This window comes from Oculina patagonica, chromosome 4 (assembly GCF_052425735.1).
Source record: "Oculina patagonica isolate OP01 chromosome 4, crgOcupat, whole genome shotgun sequence".
Lineage (NCBI taxonomy): Eukaryota > Metazoa > Cnidaria > Anthozoa > Scleractinia > Oculinidae > Oculina > Oculina patagonica.
Window position 1 is genome coordinate 57,722,360 of NC_135761.1, and position 18,297 is coordinate 57,740,656.

Below are 18,297 nucleotides of genomic sequence, written 5' to 3' on the forward strand. Positions count from 1 at the left end.
AGGCTGGTGGTATATGAAGGGTAGGGATTTCACGAGTTGAAGTATGAAAAAGGGTAGGGAAAATTGTCATTGATAAAACTTCTCCTTCAAAATACCTTAGATGCAACTTAAGGCTAATGCATCAAAGTATTATATAGGTTATAGAAATGGTATGCAGTGTTTATACTGTAGGCACGTGAAAGAGGCTACATTTCTGTCAAAAATGGAAAAGTTTAGACCCCGGAACCGAGCCTCCCGGTATGATTAACAAATCGACCACATTTTGGTCTACACTCTCATCGACCATAACTTTAGACCAATCAACGCGCGAGAATTCTCTCAGTTATGGTATAAATATTGTTGACCATCCTCCGAAACACTGCATTTAGCAGGGCCATGTTTACACCACGATATAACGAAAAAATATGGAAGGGGTGAATTTACTTCAGAATAATTATTCTTGCTTCTGTGGCAAACCTTTTGAACCAAAAATCTGACGAACTTGTCTCATAAAATCACGTTTGTGTTGCTTTTCATTGTTTACGAGCTACTTCTTATGCTTAGGAATAATCGGTTGGTTTCGAGCCTCGTTTAAGCTCCGGCCCCGGGGGGGGGGGGTACTCCCATCTGTGGCCTATATAGGTATGTGGCGCCCGATAGGGTATGGTTTTTGAGGTTCTCGGTCCTTAAATAGGGTATCATTTTTGCTCCTTTTGGCAATAAGTTCCCGGTGTGATCCTTAGATAGGGTACCTAAATTCTATAAGCTAAAATAAACGCCCAGCTAAACCAAAAAAGGTATTTTAAAACTGAATTTTCTGTTCAGTTATTAGTAAAGCGATTTTATAGAGATTTGTGTCTTGCCGTGCGCGGTTAGCCGTTATTTGGGTCGTCATGGAACGCTTCTCTTCCCCTTGAATAGGGTGTCATTTTTCGGTTTTGGGCCTTTAAAAGGGTATCAATTTTCGCTTTTTTTATCGGGTCAGGGTTTAAGAACCTTGGCGGCACACCCCTATCCGAAATTTATGGGAGTACCCCCCCCCCCGGGGGGGCTCCGGCTAAACGATCAAGCTTTTTAATCCAACATTGTTTTGGATTGAGCGGCTGAGGGAACATTCTTGCAGCATTTTAAAAATTTCCGGTAAGATGACGTAATGAGTGCGACAAGAATACCCTCCACCCTCCCCTGGAACCAAAAGTGACAGAAGACAACATGGCGGCCAACAAGACAGATTTCGTTCGTGTTCCAACACTTATGACAAGTTTAAGCATGGACATACTCGAAAAGCTTAGCATGAAACTTAATCCAAGACATCCTCTAAAAGACTTTAGATATCTTGCTGGAAAAATGGGCTATACCTACGAACGCGTGAGGAACTTAGAGTATCAGAAAAACCCGACAGTTGCGTTGTTGGGCGAATGGATGATGTCGGGCGCCGATCAAGGAGAAGCAAAAACAGTGACAGATTTGATCGAGCTTCTCAAGGGAATGAGAAGAGATGATGCAGTTGAACTACTTAGGCCTGTGGAATTTACAGGTAAATTCTGTAGTAGAGCAGATCTTAAGGTAAATTGACGGGCAGTTTAATAGTATACTCAGTTCGATCTCATATAAATTATTTGTTACCTCCGTGATGTGTTAGGGCACGCAGATTTGGGATCGATAGCTGCTTCATCAAAGTGATTTGTTGCTATGTTGGTGATTACCAATGTTTGCCCGTTTGTGGTTAAGTATTGCTATTATTCGTAGGCTGAGCTATTTCAACAAAAAGTGAAATAGTTTTTTTTAAGGTTTCGTGACGAGTACAAACAATGTTTTATACTGCTGTGGAATTTGACGTTTTTGCAAACTGGATAAGTTTGTTTGACTTGCCTTCCTATTGTTGCTGGTATACATTAAGCTTTAACAATTTTTCATTGATTGACTTCATCCAGGCCACAGAATGGTTCTTCCATGCAGACAGTTAAAGAACGAAAGATTTGCTATTATTAAAAGACACGATCTCTGATGCCGTACAGTTTGCGTGAAAATAAAATCTGACCAAATTTGAGGGCCTCCCAGGGGGTGCATGTCCCCTTGTTCCCAGCAAAATTCCCCCTGTGTTCCTTAAAAGGATTTTTTTCATTTTTTGGTGTTCCCTGTTCCAAAAATAGCCTCTTGTTCCCGTGTTCCCAGGTTTATTTTCCTTTTGTTCCCTTGTTCTCAAAAAGTTAATGGCCATGTTCCCTGAAACCCCTGGGGGAGCCTCAAATTTGATGTTGCCATGGAAGTGTTATAAAATTAAGAAGAAGTGTTCTGGGTTTTTTTTATAAACAAAAGCAAACTGCTTGTGGAAAAAGAGAGTAAAGGTTTGTGTTTGAGGCCTGCGAGGAGGCGGGGGGGGGGGGGGGGAAATCGACATAACCTCAGGTAGGGAGGTGCGGCCCGGCCTCCTAAACCCTGACCCTGTTTAAGACACGAACCTCTGATTTTCCTACCCTGTTTAAGACAGAATGCCAATTTTTGATACCCCATCTCAGACATACGGTAAACAAGAACCTCGCTTACTTTGTTGAAATCGTAAATTAAGCTAAGTATCAATGCTGAAAACAACTTAAGTCAGCAATACGGAACAATTTGTGAAAAGTAGGCTTGTGGCTAAGTTTGTATAAATTTACACCTGTGCTGACATATAAGCCTATCCTGTTTGACATTGGTCCATGGGTAGATACCCCCGAGAAAAAGGGGTGAAATATATACCCTGTTCAAGACACAAAAGCCTAAAAACCATACCCTATCGGACCGCACATCCCTGTTAAGCCCTTATAAGGGAGTCCCCCCCCCCACCAGGGTTTGAGGGCAGCTTTTTGGAAGCTGAAAGAAAAAAATGAGAGCCTAAATTTTAAAATTCAGGGCTTCAATGGGTTTCAAACCAACTGAGCTATGAACGTGCACCTCGAAAGCTGATCTTTTTTAGCTACCTTACAGTGCGGCTACTGTAACCGGGGTCACCCAGACAAAGTTAGCTTCAGCCAATGAAATGTCGAATACAGAACAAAGAAATTTCAACTTCTTTGTTCGCCACGAAAACAGATCGATACAAACTTTGGCTGTATGACGGCGCTGAATTTTCAATTAATTTCAATTGCATCCGTTTTGAACTTGAGTGGTTGTGACAGCAACATTTGGAAGGTAAATATTAGCCATGTTTATGTAAGAGAAGTTCGAAACTGTGTAAAAACGGGGAAAGAAACGACCGTATCGTCTGTGTCAATGGTGCGTGGCGGAGTTCGCTCGTGACAATTTCAAGTTTTCTCTACGGCATCAACTGGAGTTTTGGTAGCTGTACCATTTGGAAAATAAATACACGTGATGCTAGCGAAGGAAGACATTCTGCGCTGTATAACGTACCAGTGAAAGTGGCGATGCCAACATTTTTTTGTCGTTTGAGTAAATAAAAATAAAATTTCAATTTGTTCACTCGTGAAGCTTATGTTTTTGCGTGTTTATTCAAGCTAGCTGAATTGCCGAAACTTTCGGATGTATACGGCCGATACGCTTTCGGTGGAACTCAACGCTCGGACATCGCAGAAAACTAAATTTATCACGCTGGTTGCAAATACGCCACGCACTTTGCCTAACCTATGACCGTCGCGTTATGATGCCGTAGAGAAAACTTGAAATTGTCACGAGCGAACTCCGCCACGCACCATTGACACAGACGATACGGTCGTTTCTTTCCCCGTTTTTACACAGTTTTGAACTTCTCTTACATAAACATCGCTAATATTTACCTTCCAAATGTTGCTGTCACAACCACTCAAGTTCAAAACGGATGAAATTGAAATTAACTGAAAATTCAGCGCCGCCATACGGCCAAAGTTTGTATCGATCTGTTTTCGTGGCGAACGAAGAAGTTGAAATTTCTTTGTTCTGTACTCGACATTTCATTGGCTGAAGCTAAAAATGTGGAAATCTTTTGTTTCAGTTCTGCTTTGTGATTGGTTAACTTTGTCTGGGTGACCCCGGTTACAGTAGCCGCACTGTAATAAATGATCAGTTTGATCCCACCAGGTTTGCCCACAGTTCTAGTACATCCGACATCCAGGGATACTTATTGTCTGTAGGCCAAGGTCAATGTCTGTAGGTCAACTTCAAGGTTTGTTCAGTGTAAAACTGTTGATATTTCTTTGCTCTTTATAACAGATATACCACAACAACCACCAAGAGTAGACATCCATCAAACACACAGACCCCATCAGATGCCACAGCCTCCTGTTGGTAACTTATTTGGAGCATACTCTACAGGAGGTTTGTTGCTTGTGGGCTGGCTGGCCAGTGTTTTCTTGCTTACTTATAATTGCAGTTTTCAGTGAAACGCGAACACTGAAATTCAAAATCCAACAAACAATAAATAATTATTATTGCGTTTTTTGCTGCCGTCAGTCATAACTATGGCGACAGCTTACTGACCATGAAAAACAGAAACAAACAAAATGGATCAAAATCTAGCAATCACACCTGAAAGACTTGACCATTTGACCCGATTGAAGTGAACTTCTGTTTCCCGAGACTGTCTGTAAAGATGATTGACGGCAGCAAAAAGCGTAAACCTTTGGTTGAGGATTGAATTTAAGAGTTCTCATTTCACTGAAAACCGCAATGATACCGGCAATTAATTTTATTTTATTTGCCACAAAAAAAAATTACAAAGAAAGTATACAATCTTGAAATAAATTTTAAAAACCTTTCAAGGAAAAAGTGGCAGGGAGACTGAAAAGTAAATGAAGTTGATGATGCAAAAATTAAACTAGCTGGTTCAATACATTGTGTGAAGTCGCTAAATAAATAAGCATTAGTTTTTATTTAGTTGATAGTCAATTAATAGGTACTTGAGGTTGTCGGATTAAAGTAAGTCCTTAAAAGTACTAAGTAACCCACAGTCTCGGTGGGAATTATGTGATTTGTCCATGCTTACAATGCAACCTTGTGCTTTTTAGATTTAAAAGAAACACGTCCACCTCAAGAAAACGAGTATCTCTACAATAACAACCTGACACCTACAGGACAAATGTACTATGATGGAGCTGATGGAAGTAAGTTAGATCAATTTGTGTGCTACACTATAGTTTGTTAAAAGCTAGTTAGGGCTGCCACATGTCAAAAAATGGTCAGGGGAAACATTTTTAAAGGTCAGGGAATTTTGTTTTGGGTCAGGAAAAATTGACAATTTGGAGAAAAGTCAGGGGAAATTGAAATTATAACACCACAGAGATTGAACACTAATTAATGAAGTTGGAAGAAACATAATTTTCAGGTCAGTGTGATTTTGGCATTTTTTTTGCAAGTGGAGGAAGGAAGTTGCTACCATATCTGACACATAATTGTATTTATTTGGTCAGGGAAATGCAAATGTAAAGATAAACGCTAATAAAATCAATGTTGCTATACTGCGAACTGATGCGAAATGTAATGAGCACATGCAAACTAGGATACTATGCTAGCCTGTTATACTTGACTGGGCTACCGTAATTTTACAGCATGCTACTTACGTAAATATTCGACCAATGGATCCTGAATAAGATGTCGCAAGACTAGTAGTGTAAAGGCAACAAGCCTCGTGATTAAATAATTACAATTGCGTGCAGGAAAAAGTCTGCACCCCCACATGAAAGCTACTGTTCACAATTTAGAACAGCATCAGTCCAATGTTGAACCGATGCCAACCGGAAAGTCAAGGAACTCTGAAAACTAATCTGTGGCAACCATGTTATGTAAAATGTAAAAAGTATTAGACTTTTATTTTGTGAATCACTTTTAAACATTGCATGATGATGATTTTATTAATGGAATAACAAGTTAAATAATAACCTCTTTTAAGGGTCCCGTCCTTACCAAGAAATCTTGGCAAATGTTCAGCACACCATGTTTTATGATTATGGCTCACCGCTGGCTTTAGAACCAAGACCGCAAGGTATGTAATGTCAAAATATAATTTTTCATTATGTTTACACCCGCTTTCAGTGTAACGTGCATAGCGACAATCTTTCGACCTCCATCTTTCGATGCACGTAACACTGACAACTCATTCATGTATTAACTAAATAAGTGCTGCTGCTCGAATGTTTAACTGTGAATAAATTGTTAACATAAAGATTTCAAGTGCTGTTTTTTTCATTTTCTATGTTGTTTGATGCAGTCCGACATCCTGCAACAGACCAGCAAAATGGTAAGTAAAAAGTTGAATAGCTATTACCAGTACATGCAGTACCAGATTAAATAAGTTGAACAAAAAAATGAAGACTTAAAGGATCCTAGTCAGCCTCTGCCATTTTCTCTGCCATCTAAATTCAGACATTTTGCATGTCAAAAAGAAATCCTCGTCCATCCTTGTGCATTTGCTTTACTGAGGTCTTTATCTGCCACAAATGCTTTTAAAATTATTGGTGCTTATTGTAGTTATTCTTTAAATTTTTTTGTTTGTTTGCAGTGAAATTTATCAGTTGAGCTTAAAGGATCTTGATATGATTTTGAATGCCATCAAAATTATGAAAACTGTATGGCAAAGAGAAATCTGTCTGTTTTATAAATAGAAATAAGTCTGTTTTATTACTTTCTGATTAGCAGTTTCACAGTGATCTCTCTCCTTTAGAACCATACGCTCCGCGAAAAATATAATTATACCAAAATTCTCATATGTAAACAAAAAAAGGTGTGGCTGACTGGGGTCCTTTATGTCTGGTTTTCACTTGCAATGGAGTCCTAGTTGGAGTTGTAATTAGAGTCATACAGACAAGTGTTTACAACCTAGTGAAAATTGAAAAGTCTTTAGCAGAGTCATGAATAAAAACATTTCCATTTTCTTTCAGTTCTGCTTACGACTCTGTCAGTTTTGATCCAGTGAAAACCAGATTGTCAGGGTCTCAAACAGAAGCAGAAGAACAATTTTGAAACCAATCACAATGCTAGCTTTTGGGCTCTCTGAGTACTCCTTTCTGCTTGTGACTTGGACAAATTAATTTTCACTGGATTGAAATCATAATTGGAACCAAACAACCTGCTTACGACTCCATCAGTTTGGTTTTCACTAGTTTGTAGCTAGCACTCTTTGCTTCTGATTATGACCCCAACTCTAAACTCCATTACAAGTGTAATCAGCTTGTACAATGTACCATATGCAAGTAATACATTTACTCCAATATGCAATTTACAGGGCTGTATAACCAGACCTTTGCCAAAGAGGAGGCAAGATCTTGCTAGGGGGCTCAGGGGGCATGCCTTCCAGAAAATTTTGAAATCTAGAAGCTCTAAAGCTCTTTCAAAGACATTTTTCATGAGGTATTTCTTGAGAATAATCAATCTTGTTCAATTGGGGATTATTTTCCCAACAAAACATATTTTGTTTTTAATTTTGGGTAAAAATCTAGTGCCTCATCTTGCCTCTTGCTAGTTATGGCCCTGGTTTAACAATTATTTGGTATTGCATGTGGTCATAGCACTTTTTCAAGATCTGAGTCATTTATTGTTATGAATACAGTAATTGCATTCCTGCTTATAGGATCAGACCATGGTGAAGCACCAAATGTTGTATTACAACCTACCGCTCACAGACAACCCAATGTTGTTCCAGAAATTCCAGAACGGCCAGGTAAATAAGTTTTTTGATATATTATTTTGTATATATTTCATTTGCAGTTCTACATAATTGTTAGCAATGTTTATATGTAGCAAATTTCCAAGAAAATCCCAAATTTCTGAGTGTTTATGGCGTTCAAGTTGGTGTCTTGCTCTTCCAATGGTGTCATGAAACAACAGATAGCTGATGTTATTAGGGCGATCAGTATTTGACATAATAAAAATTTGGTTTGTATCTGATCTTAAAATCGGTTGGTAAAAAACGTATAAATCTGAATTTTCGGTAACTCTCTGTTACCTTCATCAGAGTTAAAATTGGTTCAGTTTTTGCATAATAAGTTTTTATACAACGGCGGTCTCTAAAGATGTTCTCAATGTTAAATAATGTTTAAGAAACCAAAAGACCGCCCCGCCACAAATCAGATCAAGGGAATTGTGTACAAAGTCAAATGCAAAACATGTGATTTTGCCTATGTGGGAGAGAGCAAAAGATTGTGGAAGTCGCGCGGCGCAGAGCACAAGCCGAAACTAAAGCGCAATAAGATTTCACGCGGAAACAACAGACCATGACATTTATCCGGATTATGTAAAAATTTTAGAAAGAAATGTGAACGTCTATTCCTAGAAGCGCTACTAGTCCGGCGGCTTAGCTCCTAAATTGTGCGATTTTTGATACAAGCACCAAACTTTGCAGGATTACAAGCATTCGCATACTAATCAATTCTTGATATAGTGCCAACGCCAATTTCCTATTTTCAGCTAGTAAACAGCAATGAAATTTTCAGCCGAGAGGCCCCCCTGCCCCTTCCCCACAAAGTATTTCTTCTTGTACTTTTATAAACCTTTTATTGTTAATTTTTATTCATAAATACAGATATGAATGCTTTTGATTAGGCTTACAATTGTTATTTTTTACCATCTGTTTGATATTAATAATTTAATAGGAAATTTTTGCATGGGAAAAGATTTTTCGATCCCCGCCCTCTGCTCCCTCGCGTCTTTCGTTTTGCGCTAGCGTCCAGGTCTCTCGCTATCGGTGAACCGTTCGCTAACAGAAGAAAAATAGGAAAATATAGGGCTGTGAACAGTCTAAATTACAGCATTTCATTCTAAATTTTGTACGTGCGACTTAGTATCACTACCTGGAATAATAGTATTTGTCTATAAACCAGGACAAACAAATATTTCACGAAATTTCATTGATTTTAACCCTATCCAGACCGGGAGGGGCGGAAAGTGCCCGCGCTGACTTTAAACGCTTATAACTTTTTCAAGATTCAACCAAACGCTACCAAACTTTGCGAGTTTATCTAAAATTTATCTGGAAATAATTTGGTAGGGTAAGTTGTTGTGTCAGGAACTTGACGTCACCATGGCAACGGCATTTTGACAGGCATGTTTTCCCAATTTTGTAATTTTCGTGTTTCTATTAATGAAAAAATAATTTTAATGCAATTATTTTCATCCTTTTACGGTTTTTAAGCACAGTTTTATTGATTTTAAGTACTTTGCAGTAATTTTGGGCGGTTTTATGACGTTTTGGAAAAAAATTCGAAATCCAAGATGGCGGATCCAAGATGGCGGCTTTTTTGACATTATGATGTAATTGTCACGTCATGTGACGTATACCAAAAGATAGGTGTTTGGACATACTATATATTCCCTAAGTTTCATTGTGATTGCTTAAATATTCTGGAAGTTACGGAGGTCTGAAAAGATCCAAAAAGCCCGGTCTGAATAGGGTTAATAAATTAAGGTTTCCATGGAAACTGTGTTTTCGGGCTTGGCACTATATCTGAAAACATTTCTGTTGGTGACCACTTTCATTGTGCCAAGTTTCATGCTTGTATCAAAAAGTGCACAATTCAACTAAAATTTCTAGCTAAGCCGCCGGACTATACATTCTATCCAGGACATTAACTGTGTGAATGAGCATGTGCAATTCCCACAAGTTTATTTAACATTGGGAACATCCCTAGAGACCGGCGGTGTATAAAAACTTATTATGCAAAAACTGAACCAATTTTAACTCTGACGAAGGTTACCGAAAAATTCAGTTTTATACGTTTTTTACCAACCGATTTTAAGATCAGATACAAAACAAATTATTATTATAACAGATAGCTGGTCTCACAAGATTGTGCTTTTTGAACTAAAATCAGATGGATAACTTCTGTTCTTAATGTTTATGGAAAAGTCAGGGCAATTTCTTAAATAATAAGTTCTAATATTTGCCTTACATTACGTTACATACAGGTTACACCATTTTCGTAGTCTTCACTCTCATTAACCATTATAACATTCAACCAATGAGTGCTCAAGAACAGATCACAATGTTTGATAACCAGGGTTCTCATTCACATTTTGCTGATAACTGTGATTTTCAATTTACAGTTGTATCAGACAAAGTTGCTCTTGTTATTGGAAATCAACAATATGAGTGCGACAAGTTAAAGGGCCTGTTCTATTCTGAAAAAGACGCTTATGATGTCGCCCAAGCACTTTACACACTTGGATTTAAGGTCAGGACTAAGATTACTGTAATATGAGTTCTGATTATACATAATTAACAATTGGACTACAAACCCAAATTTTCTATGACGGAATAGTCAACGAGGTGCAGCCTAGTTGACTTTAGCTCTTGGAAAATGAGGGCGTGTAGTCTAATAATTGTTTTACTAGAAACTCTTAAGGATTAAATTCCAAAGTATACAATTTTATGTACTTAATTTAAACATAGAGTTAACTTCTGTCTTATTTATTTTAAGGTCGTGGCATTGGTAAACTTAACTCTCAGTGAGATGCGAATTGCAGTGCTTTCATTTTGTAGGATGCTAGGTGAGATAATATAACAGTCAAACCTTAATAATTATTAATATTTGCTCATAATCAGTGATATTAAATTCAAATGATGTTTCAATGACTGGTTTAGCTAAAAATTAAAACTGATGCTAGTTTAAACAGAGCCCTGGTACAATATGGGCATTAGCCTCCATTTCAAGCTAGTTCCAGTCCAGTACGAAGAATACGAATAATGCATGTCTTTTAATTTGTTTGGTATTTATGTCATTAGGAAAGGGTGTTTATGGAGTCCTGTACTATGCTGGTCATGGATATGAGGATGGTGGCGAAAATTTCCTCCTCCCTGTTGATGCAAATTTAAAGTATAACAGGCAAGATAGTCTGCGCGCTCAAGAGATTCTTGAAACCATGCAAGCATGTGACACCACACTGAATTTGTTGATCATCGATTCCTGTCGAATAAGGTAAGAAGAAAATAATAAAATCGTTTAAAATGTAAATTTTTCTTTTCTTTTTTGTCTCACATTCATTAACCATAAACTTCTACAATAAAGAACAACAAAAGGGGAGGCAAACGAAGAAATCAAATTTATTCAAACAGAAAACAAATTTTAATAAACCATGAAGCCTAGCAGCTAGGCTGGCTTCTTAATGATGCCATGCAGGAGCCAACGGGACAAATTTTGATCCCTGAGAGGTAGGGAAATCTTTCCTCCCTGTTAGATGGGAGTTCCATCCCACCCCCAGGGTATTTTATTGCTTTTTTTGAAAACAGTGCAGCATTGAGATACTTGGTATTCAGTTTATAAATTTAAAAAATCTTATCCCTGAAAACAGGTTGCCAAACAAAAGTGGTACAGTGCAGTATTGTAAAAGAGGACCAAAAGGAAACAACATTTTTGCATACTCTTGGTAAGTATTGGGAGACACCTTTGTAAAATTAATTTGTGTTAGTGTTTTAAAATAGTTACTGTAAATTGGTGTAAAGTTGTAAATAGTTACTGAAAATGGTAATGGTAATTAAAATGGTTGAAGATGGAGCTGTAAATGGTTACTTCGGACATTGATTAGCATGTGCATATGCACAGTGACAATATTAAAGTGATGAAATTTCCCCTTCTTTTTTCAATGGGTGAAAAGACATGGTTATCTTTGGATTTTGCATTCATGTGTGATTGTATGTTACCTAATCCTTGAAGCACGGCAGGGTTTTTGCATATACATGTATTGTGTGGTTGCAGAAAATGACCGTACTCCCCCACGGAAAAGATTGTAAATTCCTGTGGGTGGGATGGTTCGTAAGGCCAATAACTTTAAGGAAATGTCTGAAGCTTAATTGGAATATCCAGAGGGGTGGGGGAACAGAATCTTGAGTTGAGCTGGATGAGACAACATAAACAAATAAATTATGTCTGATGTCTATGTCTGGAATATCCAGAGGGGTGGGGGGGGGGGAGGGTCTTAGGAAAAATCCCTTCCTTGGGGAGTTATGGATAATTTATTGAACTACACTTTGCAGGGAACAGAATCTTGAGTTGAGCTGGATGAGACAACAGCCTCTCTATAAATTTGAGATTTTTTATGTGAGGCAGTTAGGAGAGCTGATCATTGTACCTTTGTTGTAGTTGCTCTCAGCAGGAGGCATATGAAGAACCAGAGCAACCAAATGGTCTTTACGCCCTTCATCTGCTGAGACATCTTAGAAGAAATGAAAGAATTGAGCTCATCCTCATGGATGTCGCTCGGGGTACGTGACATCAATTTCTAGATTTCTCAAACCAATTTTTGTTTCCCTTGGACAGTACTTCTGTAATTTTACCTGCGATTTCTCCCCAGGGGGGTACTCCAGCTTGTAAATGACGGGGATGATCGAATGATGGCAAAACTGAGGACCCAAAAAAATCCCTTAGTCTTCCAACATTACCCAAATTTAATCCCTGGACTAAAAATACCTTGTCAAATTACCCCTAAATTGCCAGGAGGAGCAATAACGCTCGAGTTTGATTATTCATCATACCATAAATACGCCAAGGCCGCGCCAAGGCACTTTAGTTCGTTTTTAATATCCAAAAAAATCCCCTATTTGAATTATGTCACCCAAAAAAATACTTGCCAAATTTTCCAACCCAAAAAAATTCTGGAATCGAAAATTTCAAACCCAAAAAAATCCTTCGATCATCCCCGTCATTTACAAGCCGGAGTACCCCCCCTGGGGATTTCTTAAACCTCCTCAATTTCTCAAAGCTATTTTCATTTCCCCTAGAGTTCGAGAAATCGGGATTCTACTGTACTGTTTCTATTCCACAGATGTCAGTAATGCTAACAGAAGTAGAAGTCTTAACCAAAGACCCTGCCATGAAAGTGACTCAGTTGTGGATTGTCGCTTGACGGATCCTATCGATCCAACTGCTCGCACAGACGAGTCTGAGGAACGTATGCAACTGTGGACCCAGGCTCACTGTGAGTATGGCCAAGTATTGAAAAACAAACAAATATACAAGAAAAGATACTAAAAGCATAAAAGACCTCTTCCACTGAGGCATTTGGTTAGCTGGGGAAGTGTCAGAGAAATGGCAAGTGAGGAAAAATGCAAGTTATTGTGGGAGAGAATGCCTGCGCTTCTTTAACAAAAGTTCATTGCAAAGGCTCTTTAATTTGATCCTTCACCCCAAACCCCTCTTCCTTTTTGAACAATTTGTTTTGCAGTTTTAATATTATTTTTTTTTTTTTTATTAAAAAAAAAAACATTAATAAAAAAAAAAAAATTAATATGGTAATATTTAGTTTTAATGTTTTAATATAAGACCCATTCCTTTACAATTTTTACAGATCTTCCAGATCAAATTCCGCCAATCAATAAAGATGGAGTGATTATTTCATTTGAGTGCAGGCCGGTGTTCTCTAATGTAATGGAGATTAAGATCACTGCTCTCAATGCTAATCCCATTCCACTGCATCAAGTTGTCATGGACTTGGAAGTACCTCATGTAAGTTAGTGGTCATATTTTGTTGTTGCTTAACTGAGTTTATTAAAGGCATTTCATGTCTTTTTTAAATAGCTGCTCTGTGGTCTTGTTGGAATACAAATATCTACAGTTTGGGGACAGTCCGTTGAGGTGGGTGGGGGGGGGGGGGTATTATATCCCATTTCCCAACCCAAATCTTGCTCAAATCCCATTTGCCAGCCTATTGTTTTCCCAATTTTCCAAATACCAGTCGCAGTTACACTGTTTACTTGTTTGTGATTCCCAGTCCCAGTAGCTCGTTCCAGGCTCTCGGTAGTTACTTTTTCCTCGCTCACCCACGCTATTCGCTCTCCCATAACTACCAAAAGCCTGCAACAGGTTACAGTCCCAGTGACCCAAATCCCATTTACCCAGTAAAAATTTGCCCAAATGTCAGTTCCCATTTTAACCCATTCAGGCCTCTCAGCTAACATAGTTGGATCATACAGTAGAATCCTGACTTCTCAAACCCTTTGGTTTCTTGAAATTATCTTTTTTTAAACAATTTTCGTTCCCCTTATTCCTTCCCCTCGTTCCCCCTTTCGTATCCCCTTCCTTCCCCTTCCTCCCAATTTCTCAACATAATTTTCAATATTCCTGAAGGTTCAAGAAATTGGGATTGTATCTTCTCAATGAACAGCTCAGTCATGGACCTAGCCACACACAAACACTGCAAAATTAACCTCTCCCAAGAGCGCACTTCTCTTAAGATTCAAATGTTTTTTTTTTTATCTCTAGACTGTCCACAGCCCTCATTTTTCGTGTTTTTTCGACGATGAGCGCGCGGTGAGATGGGAAAGAACTGGACGCCAGCGCAAAACGGAAGAAGCAGGGGTGAGGGGCGGAGAGCGAAAAATAGAGGCATTTCATTTTTCCTTCGCTCGCTTCCCGCCCCCTCCCCCCTCGCGCTCGCTTCGTTTGTTTTTGCGTTGAAAAATCGAGAGGCTGTGGACAGTCTATTTTATCTCCAGATATACTGCAAGTATTTTTGTGACTTATGATACTGAAAATATTATTTTTTCATAGCCTGTCAAAGCCAAGGTTCGTCTTCTTTCCGGTGAAGTTCTTCCTGCTAATGGAAAGGCGATGTTGAAACAAGTGGTGCAATTATCCCAGCTGCAAAAACTATTAGTATGTATCACATTCCAGTTTGTTGTTCATACAGTGAGTTTTTTGTAATGGACACCCATCTAGGGCTTGGATGGGATGCTAATCCATCGTAGGGTCTACCCCCAGCATTAAATTCGCCAGTAGCCATTTCTACACCTAGGCGAAGAGAGTGAAGTGTCTTGCCCAAGAACAAAACACAGTGAACCAAGCCAGGGCTCAAACCAGGACTGCTCAATCCAGGGTCTAGTACACAACCACAGGGCCTCTCAATAGGGCAGTTACTCAGTAAAAAGTAGCACACATAAGGCGGGCAGATATCCGTTCAGGGACGGACCATTACTTTTTTTGGAGGGGGGTGGGGGGGGGGGGGAGGTATGAAAAATATTGAAAAATGTTTGCAGGGCCTAGAAAGACACAATAAATTGTTTATAAACGCGAAATGTATAACAAAATATAGTTTGCTTTACGAAAAAAATTTTTGAAAAGGGGAAGAAACAAAAGTTTGCAGAGGAAAATGTTTCATACCCCCTTCCAAGAAAACAATGGTCCGTCCCTTAGGTCACAAATTAAAAGAAAGATCAACGCAACAAAATAACCGTGATATAAATCAAGTTCTCCAAACTAGAACTGTAGGTAATGTAAAGTGTCGATAGATTGTACCTCTTTTATTAACAGTATGGGAAGCACAGTAGCCTAATGGTAAGCGTGCTGGACTCCGGATTAAGCGCCCAGGGGGGTACTCGGGATCCAAGTGAGGGAGTGCGAGGGATTGGAATTTTCGATTCCGGGATTTTTTGGGTAGGAAAATGAGTTTTTGGGTGACTGATTTAAATAGGGGATTTTTTGGGGTAAATCAAACTAAGGCCGCGCGCCGCATTAAGGATTTGACTAGGTTTTTGGGCGTTTTTTGGTCCAGGGATTTTTGGGTCCTGAGTTGCCTCCATCGATCATCCCCGTCACTTTGATCCCGGAGTACCCCCCTGGGATTAAGCGGTTCAGGTTGTAGCCCTGGCCTGGGTCACTGTGTTGTGCTCTTGGGCAAGACACTTTACTCTCAAAATGCCTCTCTCCACACAGATGTATAAATGGGAACCAGCAAAATAATGCTGGGGGAACCCTGCGATGGACTAGCATCCCATCTAGGGGGAGTAGAAATACTCCCAGTCACTCAATGCTACAGAAACCGGGATAAGCTCCGGCAGTATGGGCCACTTGGCTCGACACAAACTTTAGCTTACCTTACCTTCTCTTAACACATAGGACCCACTGGTGGTAAAATTCAAATTATTTTACTCCGTGGGTGATGAGAGCAGAGATTGGGAAGCCCCAGTCCGCCTTGGCTGTCCTTTGGTGTCGTCTGTGTTCGTTCAGTGGGACTGGTGGATAACATGCGGCAGATTGCCAGGCGTGAAGTGCACTCAAGTCTAAAGGACGTCACGTGAAAATCACGTGCTGATCATTCAGCCGCCATCTTGGATCTCCTCGCGAGCAAGGTCTGAGGAGAGTACAAAATCGTCCTTCTTGTAGAAGGGTGGCGACAGCTGCTTGAGATAGATCCGGGTAGGGGTGGGTTCTCAAAGAAAATATGCAGGGTGGTCCAAATGGCGCCTGCATTGAACACCACGCCGTCAAACACGACAAAATATTCTCAGAGCACAATTCACGCAAAGTTTGGACACAAAAGCAAAATTCCAAAAATCGTAATTTAAATACCCTGAAATTAGCTATTTATACCTCCCCGCACTTCATCATTGAGAGCCCCCCTAGCCTTTCAATCAGTGGTTTATGTAACTGCTGGTAATATAATGGGGCATATTTCAAACTTAAACAGTCGTGTATGATAGTCGGCTAAAGGCCTGTAGAGGGGCTTTCTGATTATTGACCTACTGTAAACTAGGCGACCATAAGTTAGAATAACCCAATCAGCATCTAGTCAGTGACATGCACAATACTGACTGACAGACTCCCTAGCTACTTCATGTTGACGATAGTTAACCACAGAAGTCATATTGATTTTTTCAGTGGTTGCAACTTAACTTTGAAGTGACGCAATCTTTGCGTTGCTTTCAGACTTCTGTTCCTCAGAGGACAAGTCGTATAGGCGAGTTATTTTTGGGATATGGACTGCAAGCAATATTTTTTTTTTTATCCCAAATGTGAGCGGAGCGAACGCATTATTGACGCGCGCTAAAGAAACCCCGGGCTTCGCCCACGCTTCTTGCGGTGATACCCCTTAATTAAGGGATACTGCATCTTTTTTTAAACTTTTTACTTGACGAACCCAAAATATACTTTGATTTACACCATGCCATAGGAAAAAAACACGCAATCAGAATACAGGAGAGCCGTTGTATATTTGATGGTGTGCAACCAAACGATCATGCGCTGCGATCTTATTCTCGACGAAATTAAGGGCGTTTTGCATTTGTCAGAACTGACCGGCCGGTCCGGTGGTTTTGAATGTGAAATGGGCCTTTTGCATGAGATTTTCCCACACATCCACCATAACAATGTACTATATTTATGTATTGACCGATTTGACAGGACAAATTTGACTGACAACGCAATTCTGTTCTCGGATATACCGGTCTGGCCGGCCAGTTCTGACAAATGGAATTCGCCCTTAGTAGGCGTATTTTGTATGGCATGGTATAAAAGAGTTACACAACACTTTCTCCTGGTATACTATGGATTCGTTGGGTCTGTTCAAGATATTTTGAAAAGCGCTTTTAAATAATTTAATGACAGTTTTCCTGTCCTTTTCTATACTCCAACTCGTGAAATCATTAAACTTTTGTATACCTCCAGCTTCAGAAAAAGGTTCCCTTTTCGGGCAGAGCCTCCCTGTATAGTCCACTAAATGGAGTACCCCCAGGGGAGGTTAAACACACTATGATGATAAAATTGGGTTTGAATTGTACGATTGTGGCCGTTCACACTCGTTTACGGCTTGAAAGTTTATTTATTTTATGCTTTTTGTAGCGAAAATCTCGCCGTTATTTTGAGGTTTGATTCAATTTCAGAGCATATTGTGTGACAGAATTGTCTGGAACTGCCTTGTTTTATAAGGCAAATTATGATTAAAGTTTTCCTCGATTTTTCCGAGGATTTATTAATACTATTGAAGATTTATAACTGCTATAAAGAGTTGAATATGAGTATTTTCGATTTAAGCTTTTCCTTTCCAAGAAATTAAGATATAATTAAAAAAACAAATAAAAAAAGTGTAAATAAATACAGTGATGTTGCTTCATAGCATCACTTGATTAGCATACATTTTTGTGGAGTGGGATTTTAAGAAATTTCCTGGTAAGTTTTCGCTGCTCACCCTGCCCATTCACCCTTCCCACCCACAAACAAAATGTATCGCGATGTAAACTGTATCGACCTATTCCCAGTTTTTTATCTTGGAATTAAAAAATAAAATGAACTGAGCTGCTTTGATGATGCTTATTATGTAGCATTTAAGTGTTTGTCTGCAGTGTGCATAGAGAAAGACAAGTTACCGAAATTTCATTGGTGACCCATATTTTATTTGGACACTGTCAGCAGTTCAAAATTTGGACTGCTAAGTTTTGAAATGGTGCTCGTTGTCCAGTCGTGAGACATTCGGGTTAATAACGAACGTTTGTCGAAGACACGATCGGAACCAGCCTTTGTCATTTCTGGCAAGTTTGTAGTTTCCAGAAGCCGGAAGGAAGGAAAATATTCAAGTGAAATGTAACTTCATTTTCTCCGCTTGTATGTGTTTCAAAGCTGGTTGGGGGAAGAAGCAAATCGCAGAGGT

The 18,297-nt window shown here is 39.2% G+C and overlaps 1 protein-coding gene across 1 annotated transcript; it reads left to right on the forward strand.

Moving 5' to 3' along the window:
• The first annotated feature begins 1,187 nt into the window (after window positions 1-1,187).
• On the forward strand, window positions 1,188-17,944 carry LOC144650862 (mucosa-associated lymphoid tissue lymphoma translocation protein 1-like). Its single transcript, XM_078510625.1, has 15 exons — window positions 1,188-1,516; window positions 4,165-4,269; window positions 4,959-5,054; window positions 5,840-5,932; window positions 6,158-6,187; window positions 7,517-7,606; window positions 9,988-10,115; window positions 10,362-10,431; window positions 10,667-10,859; window positions 11,233-11,307; window positions 12,021-12,142; window positions 12,703-12,855; window positions 13,225-13,382; window positions 14,427-14,531; window positions 15,771-17,944. Exons 1-15 carry the CDS (start codon window positions 1,192-1,194, stop codon window positions 15,936-15,938), a joined length of 1,911 nt encoding a protein of 636 aa, XP_078366751.1. The 5' UTR covers window positions 1,188-1,191; the 3' UTR covers window positions 15,939-17,944.
• Window positions 17,945-18,297: the final 353 nt, after the last annotated feature.